This window comes from Giraffa tippelskirchi, chromosome 10 (genome assembly GCF_054371585.1).
Source record: "Giraffa tippelskirchi isolate mGirTip1 chromosome 10, T2T-mGirTip1v1.2.pri, whole genome shotgun sequence".
Taxonomy (NCBI): Eukaryota; Metazoa; Chordata; class Mammalia; order Artiodactyla; family Giraffidae; genus Giraffa; species Giraffa tippelskirchi.
This window is the reverse complement of record NC_137284.1, coordinates 55,440,151-55,464,870: the sequence shown is the minus strand read 5'-3', so window position 1 is coordinate 55,464,870 and position 24,720 is coordinate 55,440,151. Positions and strand designations below refer to the sequence as shown.

Here is a 24,720-nt window from a genome sequence, read left to right as displayed (position 1 = left end):
CTTTGGCCACCTGATGCGAAGAGTTAGCTCATTGGAAAAGACCCTGATGCTGGGAAGGATTAGGGGCGGGAGGAGAAGGGGTCGACAGAGGATGAGATGGCTGGATGGCGTCACCGAATCGATGGACATGGGTTTGGGTGGACTCCGGGAGTTGGTGATGGACAGGGAGGCCTGGCGTGCTGCGGTTCATGGGGTTGCAAAGAGTCGGACACGACTGAGCGGCTGAACTGAACTGAACTTGTGTAGTAGCAAAAGCAACGCTTTGTTAAAAGTTGCCAAATGGCCACCGTTAAGACATCGTGAGTTTTCTTTTTTAGCAAAAGACAACCTTAGCTCCAACTGCTGCCTGGGCTGGTGGAATCACAGGATGACTACAAATCACGTTTCCAAACCAGAAATACTGAAAAAATAATGTATGAGGAAAGACGTGTACGTAGTAATTTTACTACTAATACACAACTGGCAGAAATGGCTGTTTTGAGTTTTCCCGGGTACTTATTAGTCCTCTTCTTAAAAATGTATTAAATAAACCGGAGATGGACAAGAAAACCTGTTGAGTTTTCCAGGACGTCAGGAGGGCAGAGGTCTCACCAGGAGAACTCTGAGGCTGGGCACGCCCCAGCAGCCGCGCAGCCACCCCGGCGCCACCACCTAGACCACGCCCAAGCCCCGGGGAGTTGACTGTAGGAGCCCAAGCCACGCCCCCTGACCCGATTAGCCGGCTGCCCGCACGCTGCTCCGATTGGCTGCCTGTGCTCCTTCCGCCGCCACCGGTGGGCCAAGCCGTTGCCCTGGCGACGCAGGTTGCTGTAGTTCCGCGCCTCTCTGGGAGTTTGGGATTGATCTCAGCCGCCAGCGGGAACAGACTGGTCTCGGACGCTGCAGGTGGCGCCCACCCAGACCCTAGGTCGGCAGGTGAGCGGGGTCGGACGGCCAGTGGGGTCGGGAGCGGGAGGGACCCCGGTCTCCTGAAACGGAGGAGCACCGGGCCGGGGCGGGACTTGGGAACCTGCTGTCTCCTGCTGGCTACTCTGCGTGTGTGCCCCTGATGCATATACCCTGGCTGGACGCGCCCCTGCTGATGCCTTGCCTGGGCGTGCACGCACTACCTGAATGGTGAGACTCCTGCATACCTGTCAGGTGGAGGAGGACGGACCGAGTCGGGGTGCGGACGCAGCCTCTGCAGCTCAGCTCCTGCAACGGTTCTTGGCTCGCCCTTGAACATCCGGCCTAGCGTGTCTCGGGGCATGAGGAATACCAGCAAGGAGCTGCATGGGGCCGCGAGCCGCTACGCTCCCTGCGGTGAGTGACCAGAGGAGAGGAGATCTGCCTTTGCTCTGCTACTGGACAGGCTCACCTGTATCCTGCATGCGTGTGTGGAGAAGGCGGTGGGGAGGGGACAGGACTAACACGGCGTACCATCAAAGAATGCTACACACTACCCCTGTGCCCCAAGGTGGAAGTAAGGCTTAAAAGTAAGGTGAGGAACTAGGGGTAGAGAGGAACTTGGCTTCTGGGATTTTTTCATTTGTTTGTTTCCCTATTTTCAACAAAAGAAAGTCAGGCTACCCCACTGCTGTTAGAGCTACTCAGTTCTTGGAACAATAGCATCTCTGAAAATTTCTCTGTAACAGTAACCCTGTGTTGACTTGGACACTTTGATTTTCAGCTGTATCTTTGTGTATTTCATTGATCACCTATCGCTTGCTCCTAATTTAGATTCCAACCAGGGTAACTGTGTCTCCTGCTTTAAGCGGCTGAACACAGGATGTAAGCCTCTGGTATAGGCACTGCAGTGGGCTTCTCATTGTGAAGTTGGAAGAAGGGAAAGAAGAAGACCTAGCTGCGGGTCTGATTTTGACTTTGTTTTTATTCTTCACCATCTCGTGAAGGGCTGGAGTAGGAGGATGGAGAAGAGGGTCCTGAAGCTCTGTTGGAAGAGGCAGGGTAGGGGTTGGCAAGTGGACTGCCGTTAGTGGGACTGAGTGTGGCCTTCACGGTCTCCCCGTGCTTCTTGCCCAGAGCTCTGCTGTGACCGCTATTGATGAGACTGTGGCTGTGCTGGAATGGAGGGGAGGGGGCACAGGAGGCCTGGGTCCCAGTCTCCACTGTGGGCTCTCTGCCTGGTTTTCTGGCGTCTCTCGGTGCCCTACTGCGTAGCCTCCCCTGTGTGTGCCAAACACTGTCACACTAACATTGAACTTCAGGACAACCTGCTGAGGGGTTGTTAGCCCTGGTTTGCAGATGAGAAAGCTGAGGCTTAGAGTTTCAGAAAGCTGCCCTGCTCTCCAAGGCTGAGGCTGGTTGCCAGGATCCTGCCTTTGGGTTGCCTCTCATGGCTCAAAGACCAGAGAACTGCAGGATTTGAGTTACCCTACAGTCATCTCTGAGCTGGGCTCCTTGTAGATAAAGCAAGCCAGGAGGAGACAGGGGAGCGAGTAAAGAAATCTACATGGTCGTGAGTGATCTTGTGCCAGACAAGTACTAATCATGGTTGAGGACAAGATAATTCTCACCCCTTCAACCATGTGTGAGTGTGTGTGTTTGTGTGTGTGTATGTGTGCGTGCGCACACAGGCGTGCGCGTGCGTGTGTCTGTGAGACAGGTTGCTCACAGTAACTCATGTGCTGACTCTCTGAGCAGGGCATGCCATCATAAACAGCCAACCAGTTTAGAGCTCAGTTCCTGCCCGAAGCTTCCAGTAATGAGATGTACAAACTGCTTTGTTCTCTGTGGATTAATTAGTAACCAAAACACAGAGAGGAAAAATAAAGCAAGAACCGAATGCCTTCCCTCTGAAAGAAAATATTTGAGCTGAAGATGATCAGATATGATGCTCCTAAGCCCTTCCTCCTGGTTCTAAAATTAACTCTTTCTGAGCTCAGGCAAACTTCTTTAAAGCTTTCCTGTAGGGTTTTCCTCCCACTCCTCTTTTTCTTTTCTCCTTTTCCCTCTATTGTGTTTTCACTATATTGTTATCTCATTACTGTTGTTTAGATATTTTAAAGATTTTTCCATGAACATTCATTTTTTACACAGTGAACTCAGCTTTAGTTCTAAGTAGAAATTGCGTGGCTAACTTTTAGCTGTGGAGGAAGGTGACTTCTTGTTCCTGGGATCCGTGTGTGTTTGTGTAAAGCCATCTATTCAGCACTGTGCCGGAGACCTGCTCCAGCTGGTCAGGGTTCCCTCAGGATGGACGGCGTCGGCGATAAGAATGAGAAGACACAGCGAGTCCTAGTGTTTCCAAGTGTCTTCTGACTTTATTGCTTTCAAGACAGCTTTTTATATTTTTAGTAGTACATAGAAACAAATGTAAAGTGTAGAGTCATGCCAAACCAGATCAATGGGTCAGCAGTTTTTGACCTTTATCGGAACCAGGACACTGTTTGTGTTTTTTAGTTACAAAAAGTTTAAAGTTATTTACATCATCTTCTGGCCTGGAGGCCTGCTAACATTCAGTGACTCCTTTATTGATAAGGGTTGATCAGCCAGGACATTTTTGCATCAGGCACAGAAAGCACCAGGGTTACAATTTTTTAAAGAATACAGGCACAGCAGATTATGACAAAGAAAGAATTCACAAACTCAGAGTTTCAAGGTAAAACCTGTTTTCTGTACTCTATCTTATGTCTTGAGCCTAACAGAGAAGAATGTGATCCCATAAAGTCATGGCACAGCAAGCTGAAAGCACCAAGGTCAGTGCTTAGCAAAATCACCAGCTGAATTAACAATCGTCTTATTATTTGTATTAAAGCTAAACTTTTATTTATATAAACCCCTAACTATTATGCTTTCATTATATAGGCTAAATATGTTAAGAGCAAAAACACAGTGAGTAAATGTAGACTAAGTAACAGTTTTTTAAAGTAATGCTTTTTATATTTTTTAATGAGCCCTTTTTCTTACGAAGGGCTCTGTACCCATTGGGGCTTTTTGTGTGGAAGCTCTCAACGCTGTTTTGTTGTTAAGGAGCAGCCATGCACATTAGCTCCAAAGGCACAGGTACATTTATTAAACAAACCAATATGCTAGCAAGAGGAATTTAGATTAGCATACTCTATATCCTAGATAATTTTATTAAGGTGCTACCGTTCAGGGGTCTTATCGATTGAGGTTTCAGAATGATCTATTTTAGAAGAGAATCAGGAAAAGCCTTTGGCCTAAGTCACAGAAAATAAGAAGAGGTTTATTATAGCAAACATCAGAAAGACAGATATCGTCTTTAAGGTGAGCGCTGAGGCAGCCTTCTGAGAATCCCTGAGGCCTGAGTAGCTCTGCTCGTCAGATCTTCTCCTCATGACTCTGTCATGGGTGGGATCTCGTGGGCTGGCTCCTGGCAGCACTGTTTTCCTGTGATCCTGCTGTATCACTCAGAATTCTCCAGAGCCCAACAACATTTGTGCTTGTGTGTGTGTGTATGTGTGTGTGTGTGTGTAGACAGATTGACTGAGACCTCGATTTATTTTAAGGAACTGGCTCACACAGTTGTGGAGCAGGCCGGGAAAGAGCTGGTGCTACAGTCCTGAGTTGGAAGGCCATCTGGGGGCAGAATTCCTTCCTTCTCAGAAGAACTCAGTCTGGAAACTGTGGCCTAGCCAAGTGGACGCAGGAAATCACCCATCGTACCTGCCAGGAGCTGGTCCTGTGTTAGTCCCTGACTGCCATGCATTTTGGACAGCTGGTTCCAGTAAGCTCTTAAATTCTAGAGACACTTGTGCCATGATAGTGGCATCTTTTTTATTTCACATCCCTCCTAGATTTTGTTCCCATAGTTCTCAGTCAGCTGTGATGTCTGTTCTTATATTTGGACATGTGGGTTCATCAGTTTCAGATGCAAAGTGTCACCGGAACACCAACAGCCCACATGTCTTCTCTCTGTGGGATTATGAGTAGACCTGATAACTACAGGTCCCTGGGCTTCTGCTGACACCTCTTGCTCCTGGCAGGGACCCTCACAGGTGGTCACCAAAGCCGCCTGCAGGGCTCTGTCCTGGGTTCCCACTGAGGGGCCTCAGGGCTCTGCCAAGGCCCATTCAGCTCACCACCCATGACCACTCTCTGGGGGAGGTAGGGGTCAACAGATCAATGGGGAGGGAGGTGAGAGAGTAAGCTGGCCTTCACTTATCCCCCTTTGCCCTCCCGCCCTCCTCTTTATCAGATTTCATCTCCTAGAAATCTCATACACTGTTTAAAATGTATTTATTTATTTTGACTGCATCGTCTCTTCGCTGCTTGCACGGACTTTCCCCAGTTGTGGTGAGCAGGGGCTACTCCTTGTTGTGGCGTGCAGGCGTCTCACTGCCGTGGCTTCTCTTGTTGGCAGAGCGCAGGCTCTAGGGCACATGGGCTTCAGGAGTCGCAGCATGTGGCCCAAGTAGTGTGGCACATGGTCTTAGTTGCTCCAAGACTGCATGAGGGATCTTTCCAGACCAGGGATCAAACTCATGTCCCCTGCATTGGCAGATGGATGTTTAACCACTGGGCACACCCTTTATCTATATTCACCACATTTCAGTTTTGTGGGACCCAACTGGATGTTTCCAAGGGAGCCACATTCAGCCCCCAACCAGTCTGCAGCCTGACAGGGTTGCCAGAGCACGAGGTTGCCCAGGCCAAAGCCCCTGCCTCTGTTCAGCAACCCTTCAGGGTGCTTCTCCCCTTTCCCGTCTGACCTCTCGGGATGTCCTGCTTCCCGCCTCCAACAAAAGGAAAGCTGAGGGGCTTGTGTGGAGAGGGTGCAGCCAGCATCTGGGAGGAGCCAGGATGCCCCCCCGAGGGGTGGGTGTCAGGTTGTTCACCATCCAGCCTTCCTGAAGTGGCACTCGGTTCTGCTCCTGTCAAATTAGCAAACCTGTTCACTAGAGCTGTTACTTCTGTCTCAGTATGTTTGTTTTACTTAGAGTGTATAGGTGATTTACAGTGTGGTTTGTGTTAGTTTCAGATGTACAGCAAAGTTATTCAGTTACACATACATATATACACATTCTTTTTCAAATTCTTCCCATTATAGGTTATTACAAGATACTAAATGTATGACCTAGATCAAATCCCTTATGAGTATACAGTGGAAGTGACAAATAGATTTAAGGGACTAGATCTGATAGACAGAGTGCCTGATGAACTATGGACAGAGGTTCATGACATTGTACAGGAGACAGGGATCAAGAAAATCCCCATGGAAAAGAAATGCAAAAAAGCAAAATGGCTGTCTGAGGAGGCCTTACAGATAGCTGGGAAGAGAAGAGAAGCGAAAAGCAAAGGAGAAAAGGAAAGATATTCCCATCTGAATGCAGAGTTCCAAAGAATAGCAAGGAGAGATAAGAAAGCCTTCCTTGCGATCAGTGCAAAGAAATAGAGGAAAACAACAGATTGGGAAAGACTAGAGATCTCTTCAAGAAAATTAGAGATACCAAAGGAACATTTCATGCAAAAATAGGCTCGATAAAGGACAGAAATGGTATGGACCTAACAGAAGCAGAAGATATTAAGAAGAGGTGGCAAGAATACACAGAAGAACTGTACAAAAAAGATCTTCACGACCCAGATAATCACGATGGTGTGATCACTCACCTAGAGCCAGACATCCTGGAATGTGAAGTCAAGTGGGCCTTAGAAAGCATCACTACGAACAAAGCTAGTGGAGGTGATGGAATTCCAGTTGAGCTATTTCAAATCCTCAAAGGCGATGCTGTGAAAGTGCTGCACTCGATATGCCAGCAAATTTGGAAAACTCAGCAGTGGCCACAGGACTGGAAAAGGTCAGTTTTCATTCCAATCCCAAAGAAAGGCAATGCCAAAGAATGCTCAAACTACCGCACAATTGCACTCATCTCACATGCTAGTAAAGTAATGCTCAACATTCTCCAAGCCAGGCTTCAGCAATACATGAACCATGAACTTCCAGATGTTCAAGCTGGTTTTAGAAAAGGCAAAGGAACCAGAGATCAAATTGCCAATATCTGTTGGATCATCGAAAAAGCAAGAGAGTTCCAGAAAAACATCTATTTCTGCTTTATTGACTATGCCAAAGCCTTTGACTGTGTGGATCACAATAAACTGTGGGAAATTCTGAAAGAGATGGGAATACCAGACCATCTGACCTGTCTCTTGAGAAACCTGTATGCAGGTCAGGAAGCAACAGTTAGAACTGGACATGGAACAACAGACTGGTTCCAAATAGGAAAAGGAGTACATCAAGGCTGTATATTGTCACCCTGCTTATTTAACTTATATGCAGAGTACATCATGAGAAATGCTGGGCTGGAAGAAACACAAGCTGGAATCAAGATTGCCGAGAGAAATATCAATAACCTCAGATATGCGGATGACACCACCCTTATGGCAGAAAGTGAAGAAGAACTAAAGAGCCTCTTGATGAAGGTGAAAGAGGAGAGTGAAAAAGTTGGCTTAAAGCTCAACGTTCAGAAAACTAAGATCATGGCATCTGGTCCCATCACTCCATGGGAAATAGATGGGGAAACAGTGGAAACAGTGTCAGACGTAATTTTTTTGGGCTCCAGAATTACTGCTGATGTTGACTGCAGCCATGAAATTAAAAGACGCTTACTCCTTGGAAGGAAGGTTATGGCCAACCTAGATAGCATGTTTAAAAGCAGAGACATTACTTTGCCAACGAAAGTCCGTCTGGTCAAGGCTATGGTTTTTCCAGTGGTCATGTATGGATGTGAGAGTTGGACGGTGAAGAAAGCTGAGCGCCGAAGAATTGATGCTTTTGAACTGTGGTGTTGGAGAAGACTCTTGAGAGTCCCTTGGACTGCAAGGAGATCCAATCAATCCATCCTAAAGGAGATCAATCCTGGGTGTTCATTGGAAGGTCTGATGTTGAAGCTGAAACTCCAATACTTTGGGCACCTCATGCGAAGAGTTGACTCATTGGAAAAGACCCTAATGCTTGGTAGGATGGGGGCAGGAGGAGAAGGGGACGACAGAGGATGAGATGGTTGGATGGCATCACTGACTCGATGGACATGGGTTTGGGTAAACTCGATGGACATGGATTTGGGTAAACTCCGGGAGTTGGTGATGGACATGGTGGCCTGGCGTGCTGCAATTCATGGGGCCACAAAGAGTCGGGCACGACTGAGTGACTGAACTGAACTGATGGTAGTTCTATTTTAGTTTCATAAGAAAGCACCATAGTGTTCTCCATAATGGTTGTGCCAATTTACATTCCCACCAGTAGTGTAGGAGGGTTCCCTTTCCTCCCCACCCACAACATTTTTTGTTTGTAGACTTTTTGATGATGACCATTCTACAAAAACTACAATGACCTCATTGTAGTTTTGATGTACATCTGTATGCTGCACTCAATATGTCAGCAAATTTGGAAAACTCAGCAGTGGCCACAAAACTGGAAAAGGTCAATTTTCATTCCAATCCCAAAGAAAGGCAATGCCAAAGAATGTTCAAACTGCGGTACAGTTGTGCTCATTTTACCTGCTAGAAAGGTTATGCTGAAAATCCTTCAAGCTAGGCTTCAGCAATACATGAACTTCCAGATGCACAAGCTGGATTTAGAAAAGGCAAAAGATCCAGATATCAAATGATTCATTGGATCATAGAAAAAGCAAGAGAATTCAAAAAAACATCTACTTCTGCTTCATTGACTACGTTAACGGCTTTGACTGTGTGGATCACAACAAACTGGAAAATTCTTAAAGAGATGGGAATACCAGACCACCTGACCTGCCTCCTGAGAAACCTGTATTCAGGTCCAGAAGCAACAGTTGGAACTGGACATTGAACAGCAGACTGGTTCAAAGTTGAGAAAGGAGTACGTCAGGCTGTATATTGTCACTCTGCTTATTTAATTTATGTGCAGAGTACATCATGTGAATTGCCAGGCTGGATGAAGCTCAAGCTGGAATCAAGATTGCCGGAAGAAATATCAATAACCTCAGATAACACCACTGTAATGGCAGAAAGTGAAGAGGAACTAAAGAGCCTCTTGATGAAGGTGAAAAAGCTGGCTTAAAACTCAACATTCAAAAAACTAAAATCCTGGGATCCAGTCCCATCACTTCATGGCAAGAGAAGGAGAAAAAGTGGAAGTAGTGACAGGTTTTATTTTCTTGGGCTCCAAAATCACTGCAGATAGTGACTGCAGCCATGAAATTCAAAGATGCTTGATGCTTGGAAAGAAAGCTATGACAGACCTAGAGAGCATATTCAAAAGCAGAGACATTACTTTGGTGACAAAGTCCAAAATAGTCAAAGCTATGGTGTTTCCAGGAGTCATGTACAGATGTGAGAGCTGGGCCATAAAGAAGGCTGAACACCAAAGAATTGATGCTTTCAAACTGGTGCTGGAGGAGACTCTTGAGAGTCCCTTGGACAGCAAGGAGATCAAACCAGTCAGTCCTAAAGGAAATCAACCCTAGGTATTTATTGGAAGGACTAGTGCTGAAGCTAAAGCTTCAATACTTTGGCTACTTGATTCAAAGAGCTGACTCACTGGAAAAGACGCTGATGCTGGGAAAGATTGAAGGCAGGAGGAGAAGGGGGTAACAGAGGATGAGGTGGTTGGATGGCATCACCAACTCAATGAACATGAAATTGAGCAAACTCTGGGAGACAGTGAAGGACAGGGGAGCATGACATGCTGCAGTCCATGGGGTCGCAAAGAGTTGGACATGGCTTAGTGACTGAACAATAACAACAATAATAATTAGTGATGTTGAGCATATTTTCATATGCCTATTGGCCATCTATATCTCCTTTGAAGAAATGTCTATCTAGCTTTTCTGACCATTTTTTGATTGGGTTGTTTGGGGGTTTTTTTGTTGTTATTGCATTATATGAGCTGTTTGTGTATTTTGGGCATAAACCTTTGTCCATCACATAGTTTGCAAATATTTTCTCCCAGTCCATAGTTTGTCTTTTCATTTTGCTTAGGTTTCCTTTGCTGTGCAGAAGCTTGTAAGTTTGATTAGCCCCCTTTGTTTCTTTTTCTTTTTCTTTCTATTGCCCTTGGAAACTGACCTAAGAAAACATTGTTATGATTTATGTCAGAGAATGTTTTGCCTGAGCCGTCTTCTAGGAGCTTTATGGCATCATGTCATATTTTTCTTTCAGCCATTCTAAGTTTATTTTTGTGTATGGTAAGAAAGTATGTTCTAGCTTCATTGATTTAAATGTGACTGAAGAGATTGTCTTTTCCCCATTGTATAGTCTTGTCTCCTTTGTCAAAGGTTAGTTGACCACAGGTGTGTGGGTTTATTTCAGGGCTCTTTATTCTAGCCCATTGATTGGTTTGTCTGTTTTTGTGCCGGTACCACACTGTTTTGATTACTGTAGATTTGTAGTATTGTGTGAAGTCTGGAAGAATTACGTCTCCAACTTTTTCTTTTTCCTCAAGATTGGTTGAAAATTCTGGATCTTTCAATATTCCATATAAATTTTAGGATTATTTGTTCTAGTTCTGTGAAAAATGTCATGGGTAATTTGTGAAAAATGTCATGGGTAATTTGATAGGGATCATGTTACAGCTGTAAATTGCTTTGGGTAGTATGGTCTTTTTAACAATATTAATTCTTCCAACCTAGGAGCATGGGATATCTTTCCATTTCTTCAAATCATCTTCAATTTCCCTTACAGTTAGCAGCATATGTGTCTTTTGCCTCCTCAATCAGATTTATTCCTAAGTATTTTATTTTATTTATTTATTTTGATGCTATTTTAAAAGGGATTTTTTTTTTTACTTTTCCTTTGTGATATTTCATTATTAGTATAAAGAAATGCAACAGATTTCTGTATGTTAATATTGTATCTTGCTATGTGGTTAAATTCATTTATCATTTTTAGTAGTTTTTGTGTGGAGTCTTTGGGGTTTTCTATATATAGTATCATGCCACCTGTGTATAATAACAATTTTACCTCTTTCCCTATTCCAATTTGAATACTTTTTATTTACTTTTCTTTTTTGACTGCTCTTCCTAGGATTCCAATACTATGTTGAATAGAAGGGTAAGAATGGACATCACTGTCTTGTTGCAGAGTTTAGTGGGGAGGCTTTCAGCTTTTTTCCATTGAGTATTATGCTGGCTGGGGGTTTGTCATGGTAGCTTTTTATTACGTTGAAATAGGTCCCTCTATGCCCACTTTGGTGAGAGTTTTTATCATGAAATCTCAGTGTTGTAAAAGTCTAAGTCGATCAAATCTTGGCCAACTTTTGGCCACATAGTCCAGAGACTTGCCCATGTTTTAAGTGATTTTGGATCTTTCAGGAATGTGTGGGTGCACGATGCATGCTCAGTCATGTCTGACTCTTTGTGATCCCATAGACTGTATAGCCCGCCAGGCTCCTCTGGTCCATGGGATTTACAGGCGAGAATACTGTAGTGGGCTGTCATTTCTTGCTCCATCAGGAATGTGTACTCCCCGACATATCCAGAAATGCAGTCAAGTCCCAATTCAGAGAAGATTGAAGGAGAAGAGAGATAGACGTGTAGGGAATTTGGAAACCTCACTGGGAGGCTAAGACCCCCGGGGAAGGGTCTGGTCTCACTGCCTGGGGACAGCGAGGAGCTGGGCGCAGAGGCCAGCCAGCCTCCTTGAGGGTGTTCTCCTGCTGGGCACTGTGGCTGCTGCTGCTGGCCTTCAGGAACTGCCGACTACACGACTGGCAGGGAGACGCTTCAGGTGGCAGGTGTTCAGAATAGGGCAGTTTCTGCTTTGCTGGTGTCCTGTGGAGGGTGCGACGCCCTCCTTGCTATCTCCTGGGCAGGGGACCAAGCCAGCCTGGGCTCAGACGAGGCTGATGTTACTCAGATGAGTAACATCCCGACCCTGGGCCTCCTCTTCCCTAGACTGGTATTACCACCTTCCTGTGAAGCAGTCAGAGAAGGCCGTGGATGCCCCACCAGCATCGCAGATTCCTGGCCTCAGCGACCCGAGGGAAGCCCCCAGCAGGCACACGCTCGGGGTGCGGAGGTACTGGGTGAAGGAAACGGACTCGGAGTACGTGAAGCTGGCCAAGCAAGGTGGCCGCCCTGGTGAGCAGTGCTTTTGGGGGGGGGTGAGACCTTGTCATCTGGACGTTCAGATGCCATCTGGGATCTGGACACATGTTACTGTCAAGTGTAGGAATTTTGCCCAAGGTCATAGGACGTCCAGGTTGCCTGATACAGTCCAGGGTGCAGACTCTTCAGGGACGTGCTGCCATTTATGGGAAAGATCGACTAGACTGTGCATTCACCAGATTGGGATTTTATTTGGATTTCTCCTGAGCAACACCCTGGGGTGACTCCCACGCCAGCCTCACTGTCTAACTGCAGAGTCGCTGCCTCTGCATTGCAGTCATCTTTCTGGGGGGTAAGAAGGGATTACCCCTTCTGCACTTGCCCGTGAAGCATCTTTGTTTCCTGTTGCTCAGTCTCCTCATCCCTCAGGTGTATATTAGTGTCTTCTGCATGATAGAGTCCGGGATGAGTGTCAGTGGTGATGCTGACAGACATCCAACTTTTATCCGTGATTTCACTGAGAAAGTCTTGCTCAGCTGTGCTAATTCAAGTTGCTGCTCAGGTTAGGAGTCACGTCTAGAACACCTTCTGCCAGGCCTTTGTGGAGAGCGACCCTGAGAAACGCTGACCTTTCTCTTTCTGGCCGCCATTCCTTCCGTGAAGGTTGTCACGGAGAAGGTGGGCTACATGGCAGATGGTGGCATCTGGGCTTTGATGCTAAAAAGCTCAGAACAGACTGTGATTCATTGCATGTGATGCTCAGAAACAGGGTCCCCTCCTCACTCTGAGCCAGGAGCTAAAAGAACATCAGTGGGATAGCTGGCAAAACCTGAATAAGATCTGTAACTGGATAAAAGGATTGCATCACACTGACTTCCTGATTTTGATCACTGCGCTGTGATTATGTCATAACTGTCACTGGAAGAACCCCACGTGGTCCCCCAAACAGCAACAGACAGTGACAATACTAATGGGAGAGAGAGAGAAAGAACGAGCGAATGGGAAATGAGGCATGGTGGTTGGGGAATCCGGGTGAAGGGTATAGCGGAATTCATACCATTTGAGGGAACTTTTGTCTACATGTGAAATATTTAAAAAATGAAGTTTGAAAAATAAAAAGGTTTAACATGTCTGCTAATAGTATTGGCCGCTGTCCCGCTTGGCAGGCAAAACCTGTCACTCCCAGCTCGGGGCCTGTCGACCCCCTGCCTGAGCCGCCCCCCCCCCCCCCCCCCGTGAAAAGCCGCCAGCCTGGGGGAGGGGGACGAAGACCCGGCAGCAAGTGGGTGGGTCGGGAGCTGGAGTGAGTCTCTGTGCCTCTCAGCTTGGCTCTGAAGGGGACGCCGGTTAACAGGATCCCTACTCATGATTTAGAGGAGCCGGTGCCCGCTTCCCACCGGAAACCTGGAGGCTTACCCCAGAAATGCCCCGGGTGTGAAGGGACAGAGAACAGACCCTCCTGGGCTGAGAGCGGAGAGCCGCTCGCCGCCCCCGGCCCGATGAGTTTTGTCTCCTCGTTGGCCTGGAGCAACGCCCCCCCCCCCTTCCAGGGATGCTTGGATGGGAGGAGGAGGTCGGGGGGCAGAGGGAGGGGGTGTTCTCTGGGCACCAGGCAGCACGGGCACTGGCAGGTGAGAACCAGGGACACCCCGACGTCCCCCCCCTACCCCCAACTCCTCCGAGCCCAGTCAAAGAGCCGCGGAGGAAGCCCAGTTCCCGTGTCAGCAGCGACCTGCTGGCTGGTGATGCTCAGGCTCGATGGGGGCAGTGACGCTCACAGCCGCGTCTCTTTGCCTTGGAGATCTGCTGAAGCACTTTGCCCCCGGGACCACGAAGGGCTCCCCGGTGGCCTACTCCTTGCCAGACTGGTACATCCACCACAGCAAGCCGCCGACGGCAGACCAGAGACAGTGAGTGTCCTGACCCCCGCGTTGTAGCCACCGCCCAGCCCGGCACCCCCAGCCTCTGATTTCGCTCCCCCGCTCCGCCTGCAGCCTCCTTGCAGCCCCCTGGATCCCTTTTCTCTCCCACTCTTCCTGACGCTCGGCTGACTGCCCAGCTTCTCCTGGGCCCTGCATCCCAGAGGCTTCCCCTGTCCCCTGCTCTCTTTTCCCTCCCTTCTTCCTTCCCTTCCCTCCCCTTCTCAACTCTTCCCCTCCCCTTCCTCCTTTCCCCCAGCTAAGAGTTGGAACTTTATCCTGGCTGAATGAGGAGCCAAGAAAATGAGGGCGGGGTGGGAGGGGCGGGGGGCGGGGCCTGGAGAAGGTCAGTACCAGGTGCTCGGGCGGGGGAGGGGGGAATCCGGAAGTGGCCCTAAGCGGCTGACCGGGGCCCTTCCCTCTGTTTCTGCAGGGTCCCTGCTGTGTCCATACCCGATTACATGGTTTATGAAGAGTTTAACCCCGATCAGGCCACTGGCAACTTCGAGTCCAGAATGGGCCCCTTCGACTTTGACATGAAGACCGTTTGGCAAAGAGATGCTGAGGAACTTGAAAAGGAGAAAAAAAAGGTGACAGGAGCAGCAGATAGATAGCATGGAGTTGCTTGTCAGCTGTGTGTGTTTCGTGGCCCCAGATTCTGCCTTTTAAGTTTGATTTTTTCAAAGGCCAGTTGTTGTTCAGTTGCTCAGTCATGTCCCACTGCAGTGCGCCAATCTTCCCTGTCCTTCACAATCTCCCTGAGTTTGCTCAAACTCATGTCCATTGAGTCAGTGATGCCATCCAACCATCTGATCCTCTGTTGCCCCCTTCTCCTCTTGCCTTCAAGCTTTCCCAGCATCAGAGTCTTTTCCAATGAGTTGGCTCTTCGCATCAGATGGCCAAAGTATTGGAAAATCCAAAGGCCAGGGGCCAAAATAAATTAGCTTCCTTTTCTCCTTATGAATATCAAACCTGTGAGGTGAGACTGCCTTTTGTTCAAGGAGCTGACCCTGGGAAAGTTGGCCACCACTTCTCATCTGCCCAGATAGGAAGGACATTATCCAGTTTCTGAATGAGCCCATTCTGTTGGAGGGTTTAAGGTAAAACTCCCTAGAATACTCTGTGTGGACAGGAAGGGAAGAGGAGACAGTGCTTCGCTCCTGCACAAACCTCGCAGGTGTATTTGACCTTAAAGGAGTGCTGCCTCCAGAGTGACACACTTTCAAGGCATTTCTGTTTCAAGGGAGCCCTGGAAGGCCATCTCTGCTTGGTGGCTTTATGGTGGTGTCTCAGTGCAGAGGCCATTGGTCACGGCTGGCGTGGCTCCTGAGACGTGGGGATCTGTGGGTGAGCTGGTGATGTTCATGTTAAAATTAGCAGCCGAGTTGGGGCGATAAGCAAGCCTTGCCCCCCTCACACTCACACACACACACACACACACACACACACACACACACACACACACACACACACACACACACACACACACACACACACACACACACACACACACACACACACACACACACACACACACTAACCCTGCCTTGTCAGGGAGTAGCCTTGAGGCTCACTTCCCAGTGTCTAGTTGGAGGAGAAACCTTGGAAGTTTATTTTGGGGCTCGGAAAATTGAGCCCCATGTTCAGGGTTAGCTGCCTGTATTTAGCTGGCAATTTAGTTTTCTGAATGTTTGCCCTCAGGACACCCCATCCCAGCCCTGAACCTGGGTCTTGGCGTTTGCACCATCACTGAATGAGCTGCTCTCAGAAACACGCATGTTCCTGGCAACACCTCCCAGCAATACCCAGAGCTTTCAGATGGTAATCAGAGTTGGTGCACATGCCCTGTTAAAGGCTGAAACACTGCATTGCCCCCAAACCATGGACAGTCATGCAGGGGCTGAGAAAGTGTGGGGAGCAAGCCCGTTCTATCCTGTGTCTCTCTGCACAGGTGAGACTCAGTTCAGTTCAGCTGCTCAGTCATGTCCAGCTCTTTGCGACCCCATGGACTACAGCACACCAGGCTTCCATGTCCATCACCAACTCCTGAAGCTTGCTCAAACTCATGTCCCTCGATGATGTCATCCAACCATCTCATCTTCTGTCGTCCCCTTCTCCTCTTGCCTTCAATCTTTCCCAGCATCAGGGTCTTTTCCAATGAGTCAGTTCTTCACATCAGGTGGCTAAAGTATTGGAGTTTCAGCTTCAGCATCAGTCCTTCCGATGAATATTCAGGGTTGATTTCCTTTAGGACTGACTGGTTTGATCTCCTTGCAGTCCAAGGGACTCTCAAGAGTCTTCACCAACACTACAGTTCAAAAGCATCAATTCTTTGGCGCTCAGCTTTCTTTATAGTCCAACATCCATACATGACCACTGGAAAAATGATGGCTTTGACTGGACGTACCTTTGTCGGCAAAGTAATGTCTCTGCTTTTTGATATGCTGTCTAGGTTGGTCATAGCTTTTCTTCCAAGGAGCAAGTGTCTTTTAATTTCATGGCTTCAGTCACTATCTGTAGTGGTTTTGGAGCCCAAGAAAACAAAGTCTCTGACTGTTTCCATTGTTTCTCCGTTTGCCATGGAGTGATGGGACTGGATCCCATGATCTTAGTTTTCTGAATGTTGAGTTTTAAGTCAGCTTTTTCAATCCTCTTTCACTTTCATCAGGAGGCTCTTTCGTTCCTCTTCACTTTTTGCCATAGGATGGTGTCATCTTCGTATCTGAGATTATTGATATTTCTTCCTGCAATCTTGATTCCAGCTTGTGCTTCATCCAGCCCAGCATTTCACAGGATGTACTCTGCATATAAGTTAAATAAGCAGGGTGACAACATACAGCCTTGATGTACTCCTTTCCCAATTTGGAACTGGGCTGTTGTTCCATGTCCAGTTCTAACTGTTGCTTCTTGACCTGCATACAGGTTTCTTAGGAGGCAGGTCAGGTGGTCTGGTATTCCCATCTCTTTAAGAATTTTCCAGTTTATGGTGATCTACACAGTCAAAGGCCTTGGTATAGTTAATAAGTCAGAAGTAGATGTTTTTCTGGAACTCTTTTGCTTTTTCTATGATCCAACAGATGTTGGCAATTTGATCTCTGTTTCCTGTGCTTTTTCTAAATCCAGCTCGAACATCTGGAAGTTCACGGTTCACATACTGTTGAAGCCTCACTTGGAGAATTTTGAGCATTACTGGCATGTGAATTGAGTGCAATTGTGCGGTAGTTGAGCATTCTTTGGCATTGCCCTTCCTTGGAATTGGAATGAAAACTGACCTTTTCCAGTCCTGTGGCCACTGCTGAGTTTTCCAAATTTGCTGGCATATTGAGTGCAGCACTTTCACAGCATCATCTTGCAGGATTTGAAATAGCTCAACTGGAATTCCATCACCTCCACTAGCTTTGTTCGTAGTGATGCTTCTAAGGCCCACTTGACTTTGCGTTCCAGGATGTGTGGCTCTAGATGAGTGATTATACCATCGTGATTATCTGGGTTGTGAAGATCTTTTTTGTACAGTTCTTCTGTGTATCCTTGCCACCTCTTCTTAATATACTCTTCTTTAGTTAGTTCCATACCATTTCTGTCCTTTATTGTGCCCATCTTTGTATGAAATGTTCTCTTGGTATATCTGATGCTCTGGAAAAGATCTCTAGTCTTTCCCATTGTATTGTTTTCCTCTATTTTTTTTTTTTTTGCATGGATCACTGAGGAAGGCTTTCTTGTTTCTCCTTGCTATACTTTGGAACTCTGCATTCAAATAGGTATAACTTTCCTTTTCTCCTTTGCCTTTAGCTTCTCTTTTTTTCTCAGCTATTCTAAGGCCTCCTCAGACAACCTTTTTGCCCTTTTCCATTTCTTTTTCTTGGGGATGGTCTTGATCCCTGCCTCCTGTACAATGTCACAAACCTCTGTCCATAGATCTTCAGGCACCCTGCCTATCAGATCTAATCTCTTGAGTCTATTTGTCACTTCCACTGTACAATCACAAAAGATTTGATTTAGGTCATACCTGAGTGGTCTAGTGGTTTTCCCTACTTTCTTCAATTTAAGTCTGAATTTGGCAATACGGATTTCATGATCTGAGCCACAGTCAGTTCCCAGTCTTGTTTTTGTAGACTGTATAGCTTCTCCATCTTTGGCTGCAAAGAATATAATCAATCTGATTTCGGTATTGACCATCTGGTGAACGTCCATGTGTAGAGTCTTCTCTTGTGTTGTTGGAAGAGGGTGTTTGCTATGACTAGTGTGTTCTCTTGGCAAAACTCTGTTAGCCTATGACCTGCTTTATTCTATACTCCAAGGCCAAATTTGCCTGTTACTCCAGGTATCTCTTGACTTCCTAGTTTTGCATTCCAGTCCCCTTATGATGAAAAGGACATCTTTTTTGGGTGTTAGTTCTAGAATGTCTTGTAGGTCTTCTTAGAACCATTCAACTTCAGCTTCTTCAGCATTACTGGTTGGGGGCATAGACTTTGATTACTGTGATATTGGTTTGCCTTGGAAACAAACAGAGATCATTCTGTCATTTTTGAGATTGCATCCAAGTACTGCATTTTGGATTCTTTTCTGGCTATGCTGGCTACTCCATTTCTTCTAAGGATTACTTGCCCACAGTAGTAAATATAACGGTCATCTGAATTAAATTCGCCCATTCCAGTCTATTTTAGTTCACTGATTCCTAAAATGTCAATGTTCACTCTTGCCCTCTCTTGTTTAACCACCTTCTAATTCACCAGTCACATCCTCAGCTGGGCGTTGTTTTTGCTTTGGCTCCATCTCTTCATTCTTTCAGGAGTTATTTCTCCACTCTTCCCCCGTAGCATATTGGGCACCTACCCACCTGGGGCGTTCATCTTTCACTGTCCTATCTTTTTGCCTTTTCATACTGTTCATGGGGTTCTCAAGGCAAGAATACTGAAGTGGTTTGCCATGTCCTTCTCCACAGGTGAGGCTGCCAGCCATCAAGTCCAAGTATCCAAGCACAGTGGGGACCCCTCTTGGCCACAGAGACCCTGCAGGAAGCACACTGTCCTTTCCACCCATGTAAGTGCAGGTGCCGGGCAGAGCAGTCTGGATTCGGTGTGGGTTTGGTCTTTGGTCCAGGTGACAGCTGTGCTCCCACACCCGAGGCGGATGCCGCCTGGGATATTCTCCTCCCAGCAGCAGGCTTCAGTGGTGTCACTGCAGTTGCACAACCTCCTGCGGGCTGGCCTGTCTGCTGGCCTCTCCTCCCATCTCTCCTTCCCTCCTGACGCTCCCTGGCCCTGTGGCCCCACCTCTCCCCTTCTCGTCTCATGTGCCTGTGAGCGCCGGGCTGAGTTCTCTCCTCCGTCAGCCTGAGTCCTGCCTTCCCCTTCTCGGGATCCCCTCACCCAGGCTCACCCTGTCAGCCTGCGCCCACTCGTCCTAATGTGTGTGTGTGCTGCTCAGTCCTGCCATCTTCTGTCCCTGGCCCCGGGGTCTGTGCCAAGTGAGCACCTGACTCTGCATTCCGCTGGAGCATCCATCAGCTGCCCTGACATTTGGGTGGTTGCCCAGCTGGAGAGAGGGCCCCTGATGCCTTCTGTTTCTCTTCACTTTCCCAGAACCCCATTTTAGTGCTAGAACTAATGCCGTTAATTGTCTGACTGATTCTTCAAATTGCTTCTTCCCTAGTGGGTGGAGGGGAAGGGGAGTAATCAATCAGTTATATTATGTGTGACAAATGTCATGAGAGCACTGCACTCAGCCTATGAGGGCAAAAAAATTCTGTCATCTGCCTAACTATTCATCTGTCTATCCATTCGTCCTTCTGTCTATCCCCCTATCTATCATCCATCTCTCTGTCCTCTCTACCCATCCATACCCCCATCTATCTGTCTATCATCTATCTATATCTATATTTCTATGTCTATCTCTCTGTCTATACACACAAACAGGGAGAGCCATTCACAGCCATTAGGAAGATCCCTAATAACAATAGAGTGATTCACAAGTAAGAAACCTGAGGCTCAGAGGGAACAGGTGATGTACGTACCCTGTTTGACACCCAAGTACGTGTTGCTTTGGCCATGTCGAGCTCCTTGCCTCTCCAAACGTAGGTTGTGATAAGGTCTGTAAAGATACAGCCAGAGAGGTAAATGGAGAGAAGGCAAAGCTGTGCAAAGAAGCAGGAGATAATCTGTAATGTGAACTGGGAAGAACTCATAAGAAAATAATAATTTGTTGCTAAGTGGTAGAGTCTGAGTCATTCATCCCTCCCCAGGGACAGGGCAGTGCTTTCAGGAGAAAGCTCTCTGGAGAATGCTGGAATTCGGCTTCTTCTCATTGGCTGTTCTGAAGAAAGGCTTTTGGAAGCTGAACTAAGTATTAGTGTCCAGGTGATGCTTGGTGGTCACTTCTTTATGCTTAAAAGTGGAGAGAGATTGAGAAAGAGGTAGAGAGAGGCAGGGAGAGAAGAGAACCATCTCTATTATGTCTTTAGGAACAATAACACATGTAATTTACCATGAATATGTTTGCTTCTGAATTTTCATTCACCTTTGTACTTAAGTACTTAATTTTTCTCTTTTTGAGACCTGGTCAAAGGCCCAGTTCACCTACAAACTTTTCCAAACTTATTAGCAATGGATATAAGGATGAGTGGTTACAGCAGCAGGAGGACTCAGACAAGAGGACCCCGCAGACCCCTCGGTGCTCTGTCTCATCTCCGTCCCCACTGGACGCCGAGCCGCCCCCAGACCCAGAGGCTCCCGGAGGCGCCAAGGAAGACCCAGGTGAGGAGCACGGCCACCCAGACCCCTTGTCTCATTAGCTGTGTCATAATGAGAGATCCAAAAGCCACATGAAAAACCTACAGAAGTACTGAGGTTACAGATACACATGAAGATAATATGTATTTTGTTTTTTCCCTCTTTATTTGGATGAATAGCAAAAGTCATTATTTCTGTAGCTTTACATTTTCTTTTAGTTGTTGAAAATTCCGATGCTTCTTGTGTTGTACCACACACAGAATATCGATTTTAGTCTCCTGGATCCAAAAGATTCTGACCCATGCAGTGACTGGTCTTCTCTGAGGCAGCTTCAGAAAGAGCCACAGTTTCTGAAAAGCAAAGTTCAAGTTGAAGTTGTGCCATTGTCAGCACTTCTTAAGCTTTGTCATTAAACTTCAAATATTAATAGTTTAGTCCTTGCCCTGAAATTTGCTATTCAGAAACTCTATTTGATGTTTAACAATCACAGTCACAGGGACAATCGGTCTTATTTTTGGCCACGTCCGTCATCAAGTCTATCGAGTAGTTTAGTTTGTTGCTCCGGCGCCAAGTCACATCCAACTCTGCGACTCCATGGACTGCAGCAGGCGAGGCTGGCCTGTCCTTCACTCTCTCCCAGAGTATGTAGCTCTAGGAATTATTGACCCTTTACCTCTAGGAAACTTATGTTCACCCTGAGGCTTCAGTTCTCTGATTGAGGAGGAAGGAACTGTGTTGTGTCCCTTCAAGCATCTCAAGTGTTTTATGTGATGTTTTACAAGTGTGATCTCTGTGTACCTTCCCATCCAGTGAGCACCTCGCTGCCCCAGCCACTGTCTTAATGACCCTTTCCCCTCTGTCACCATGATGCCGTCTTAACTCATACAACCTTTTACTAATTTTTAAGTAATTATTAAAAGTAATTCTTTTAAAATTAGCCTGTTTTATTGAATTGAAAAACTATGTACTTTTTCTTTATTCCAGAGTCTTCTCCTCCGAGTGAGTATTTTTAGAGAAACTGACCTGCGTCCAAATATAAAACGTGTCTCAGACACGCAAAATAGTTGATGGACATGGTTCTTGAACCTGAAGCTGACATATCTCAGAAGCCGTGAGATCCCTTTCCAAACTGCTGCTGTCCTAACTACAAAAGCTGGTGACATTGACCCCTTTAAAAAGTCGAGTTCTAGCAACACAGTCTGGGGACAGCAAAAGAAGGGCCACTTACATTACTACAATAAGATTAATCTTTTATGCATATCAGACAAGATAGAGCATATTTCAGTTCACTTTAGAGACGTACATTTTATTAGGCACCGTGTGAGAGATGTGGGTTTAAATAATGGTAAAGAAGTGAAAGGGGCTTCCAAGATGACTCAGTGGTAAAGAATCCTCCTGCCAGTTGGGAGACACAGATTCAACCTCTGGGTCAGGAAGATCCCCTAGAGAAGGGAATGGCAACCCACTCCAGTATTCTTGTCTGGAAAATCCCATGGACAGAGGAGCCTGGCAGGCTACAGTCCATGGGGTTGCAAAAGAGTCAGATACGACTTAGCAACTGAGCACAAAGAATGAAAGGCCACAAGAGGACCCCAATTTAAATACAGATGTGGCAGGCACCAAGGCCCACCTACAGAGGGTCTCCAAGGGGTTTTAGCATTGTTTTTCTGCATGGTCTTAAGTAGATACAATTTACTTCACCACCACCAAAATATCTTATCTGGTTAAAGAACTATTACTGGACATTAGTCTAAGGTTATATACTTTCTACTGGGAAATAAATCATTGCACGTGTTATATAATATCCATGTGTTTGAATTTGCAGCAAGACCCTCTGAACCTCAGAGGAAATTTTTCACAGTTCAAAATTAGTGGAAGACCACGTAGGCAGGCAAGTCCCTGTAACTTGGCAGAATCACCATGCAGTTGTGCCAACCGGCCTCTGCGCATTTTCTGGGTCGCTGAGTGTCCCTACCTGGTTTCGACCCTCCCTCACCGAGGCTTCTGATCTGCCAGGTGCTGTGGCTGACCTCGGCCACACTCTGCCCAGGGTCTCCTGGTTCTCCTCCTGTCCATCCCGGCTTTTCACTTGATAAACAGCAATTGCCCACCCAGAGCATGCCTTTTCTTCCCATGGAAAGCACCACCGGCCCTCCACCCCAGCCAGCTGCTGCAAGCCTAGACCTTATCAAGGCTTCCTGAATGTGTTTTCCTTCAACTAGACACAGAATTATTGTTTTTCACGGCAATTTTTGCAGCCACTCTAGGTGTTTCCGACACTGCCAGACAGCTGCCTTTAGATGAGTGGCACTGTGTTCAGCATTTTTTGGTCAGCAGAGTGTTCTCAGCACATGCGGGACTGACTCGGGGACCACCAGCTGCCTGCGAGTTGGAAGCTGTTGTCTCTGACATGTGATTAGTGCCTTGTGGGTAGGATAGTACACTAGAATTTTGTGTAGACTACAGTTATAATCCAGTAAATAGGATTACTACTTTAGTAAATCAGTACAGAGACATTTCTTTTCTTTTATTTAAAATAAATTAATAGGTTAGGGACTTCCCTGACAGTCCAGTGGTCGACTTCCCCTTCCAATGCAGGGGTTGCAAGTTTGATCTCTCATCAGGGAGCTAAGATCACACATGCCTCCTGGCCAAAAAAAACCAAAACAGAATATTGTAACAAATTCAGTAAAGACTTTAAAAATGGTACACATGGGCCTCTCAACCTTCTGAGATGGCCCACACTCTGTCTGGGGAGCCTGTTTCTCTCTAAATAAACCCACTTCTTACCTATCAAATGGAGAAGGCAATGGCACCCCACTCCAGTACTCTTGCCTGGAAAATCCCATGGACGGAGGAGCCTGGTAGGCTACAGTCCATGAGGTCGCTAAGAGTTGGACACGACTGAGCAACTTCACTTTTACTTTTCCCTTTCATGCACTGGAGAAGGAAATGGCAACCCACTCCATTATTCTTGCCTGGAGAATCCCAGAGACGGCGGAGCCTGGTGGGCTGCCGTCTATGGGGTCGCACAGAGTCGGACACGACTGAAGCGACTTAGCAGCAGCAGCAGCAGTACCTATCAAAAAAAAAGATGGTACACATTAAAAAAAATTACCTTGCAAAAAAAAAAATAGGTTAGATGTTTAAATTTACGAAACAGCCCATCTTAATACCTTTACTCATCAACTCTTTGTTTTACATTGCAGGTTCAGCACCACCTCCGCCTGACTCAACGCCCGTGGAGCTCAAATAAACATGGATATAAAGGGCGTCCTGGATCTATGTTATGGCTACAGTTACCAGTCCCCGTTACAGTTTATTAACACAGATTTTTGCCGAGTGATCCGTCTTAGAACAGATTTGAACTCCCTGCTGCATGGGGGTGCTGGTGTTGGGTTTTGCTTCTTGCATGTCTCTGGGATGGTGGGCAAGTAGCCTTTGGTCCGCTGCGCCTTGCTGGCCTGGGATGTCGCAGGGCCACTTCCGCCTCGGCCTCAGCAGATATCACGTCACTTCCTGCTGTGTGAGCTTCTGTGGGCACCACTTCTACTGAAATCGCTGGTTTAGGTGCTTAACTGGAAAAAACTCACCCAAAAGCTTTTTCACTGTTTGGTCCTGAAATTTTTGTAGAAATAATTTTTCTGTTACAAAACAGCATTTAATTCCAGAATATTGTGATACAGTTTATATTAAGGAAAAGATTGATTTGTTATACCTTGAAGTTTTAAACATTTAATATAAAAACAATGCAGCATTTTCTAGTTTTAAATGTTTGATAAAATTTCTTGCATAAACAAATTCATAATAGCAAACATTTATTGTTTTGCATTAAGTAAAAATGTTTAAATACTTAATTTAGTAGCTTAACAAAAACGTTTTAATACAGAGACAGTTCTCTCATTTTATAAATTTCATTTCCATTTAAATGTAAGTAATTAGCATAAAATGTAGTTTTATATTTTGTACATTTAATTCATTAATAAAATAATAATGTTCTGCTGGAAGATTTTCAGACAGCCAAGTAGAATCAGAGATATTTTAGCTTCTTTCCCAGAATAAACTTATTATGTACTTGCTCACCTCAAA

At 46.4% G+C, this 24,720-nt stretch overlaps 2 protein-coding genes across 7 annotated transcripts in view; one reads left to right on the top strand and one right to left on the bottom strand.

The window, feature by feature from the left end:
* Nucleotides 1-1,237, bottom strand: part of SUN3 (Sad1 and UNC84 domain containing 3) — a 54,051-nt gene extending 52,814 nt beyond the window's left edge. The window contains exon 1 of the mRNA XM_081536368.1: nt 1,134-1,237. Coding sequence (XP_081392494.1) covers nt 1,134-1,225 — 92 coding nt within the window. The 5' untranslated portion in view covers nt 1,226-1,237. The remainder of the gene's footprint in view (nt 1-1,133) is intronic.
* C10H7orf57 (chromosome 10 C7orf57 homolog) lies at nt 776-24,720 on the top strand. 6 transcript variants are annotated; one of them, XM_081536371.1, is made up of 9 exons: nt 776-907; nt 1,141-1,302; nt 11,832-12,017; nt 13,786-13,894; nt 14,337-14,493; nt 18,846-18,943; nt 20,456-20,655; nt 21,616-21,630; nt 23,841-24,720. In XM_081536371.1, exons 2-9 carry the CDS (start codon nt 1,248-1,250, stop codon nt 23,885-23,887), a joined length of 867 nt encoding a protein of 288 aa, XP_081392497.1. In that variant the 5' UTR covers nt 776-907; nt 1,141-1,247; the 3' UTR covers nt 23,888-24,720. The 6 variants fall into 6 exon arrangements, with proteins under 6 accessions (XP_081392497.1, XP_081392496.1, XP_081392501.1 ...); XM_081536370.1 differs by having other exon boundaries at nt 776-915; XM_081536375.1 differs by lacking the exon at nt 21,616-21,630 and having other exon boundaries at nt 20,504-20,655.

What these genes read in the sequence shown, in the direction of transcription:
- C10H7orf57 (XM_081536371.1), top strand. Translation starts at nt 1,248, where the DNA reads ATGAGGAATACCAGCAAGGAGCTGCATGGGGCCGCGAGCCGCTACGCT. An exon ending in CAAGCAAGGTGGCCGCCCTG is followed by an intron (nt 12,018 to 13,785) that starts GTGAGCAGTGCT and finishes TTTGCCTTGGAG; the next exon opens with ATCTGCTGAAGCACTTTGCC. An exon ending in ACACTGTCCTTTCCACCCAT is followed by an intron (nt 18,944 to 20,455) that starts GTAAGTGCAGGT and finishes TCTCTTTTTGAG; the next exon opens with ACCTGGTCAAAGGCCCAGTT.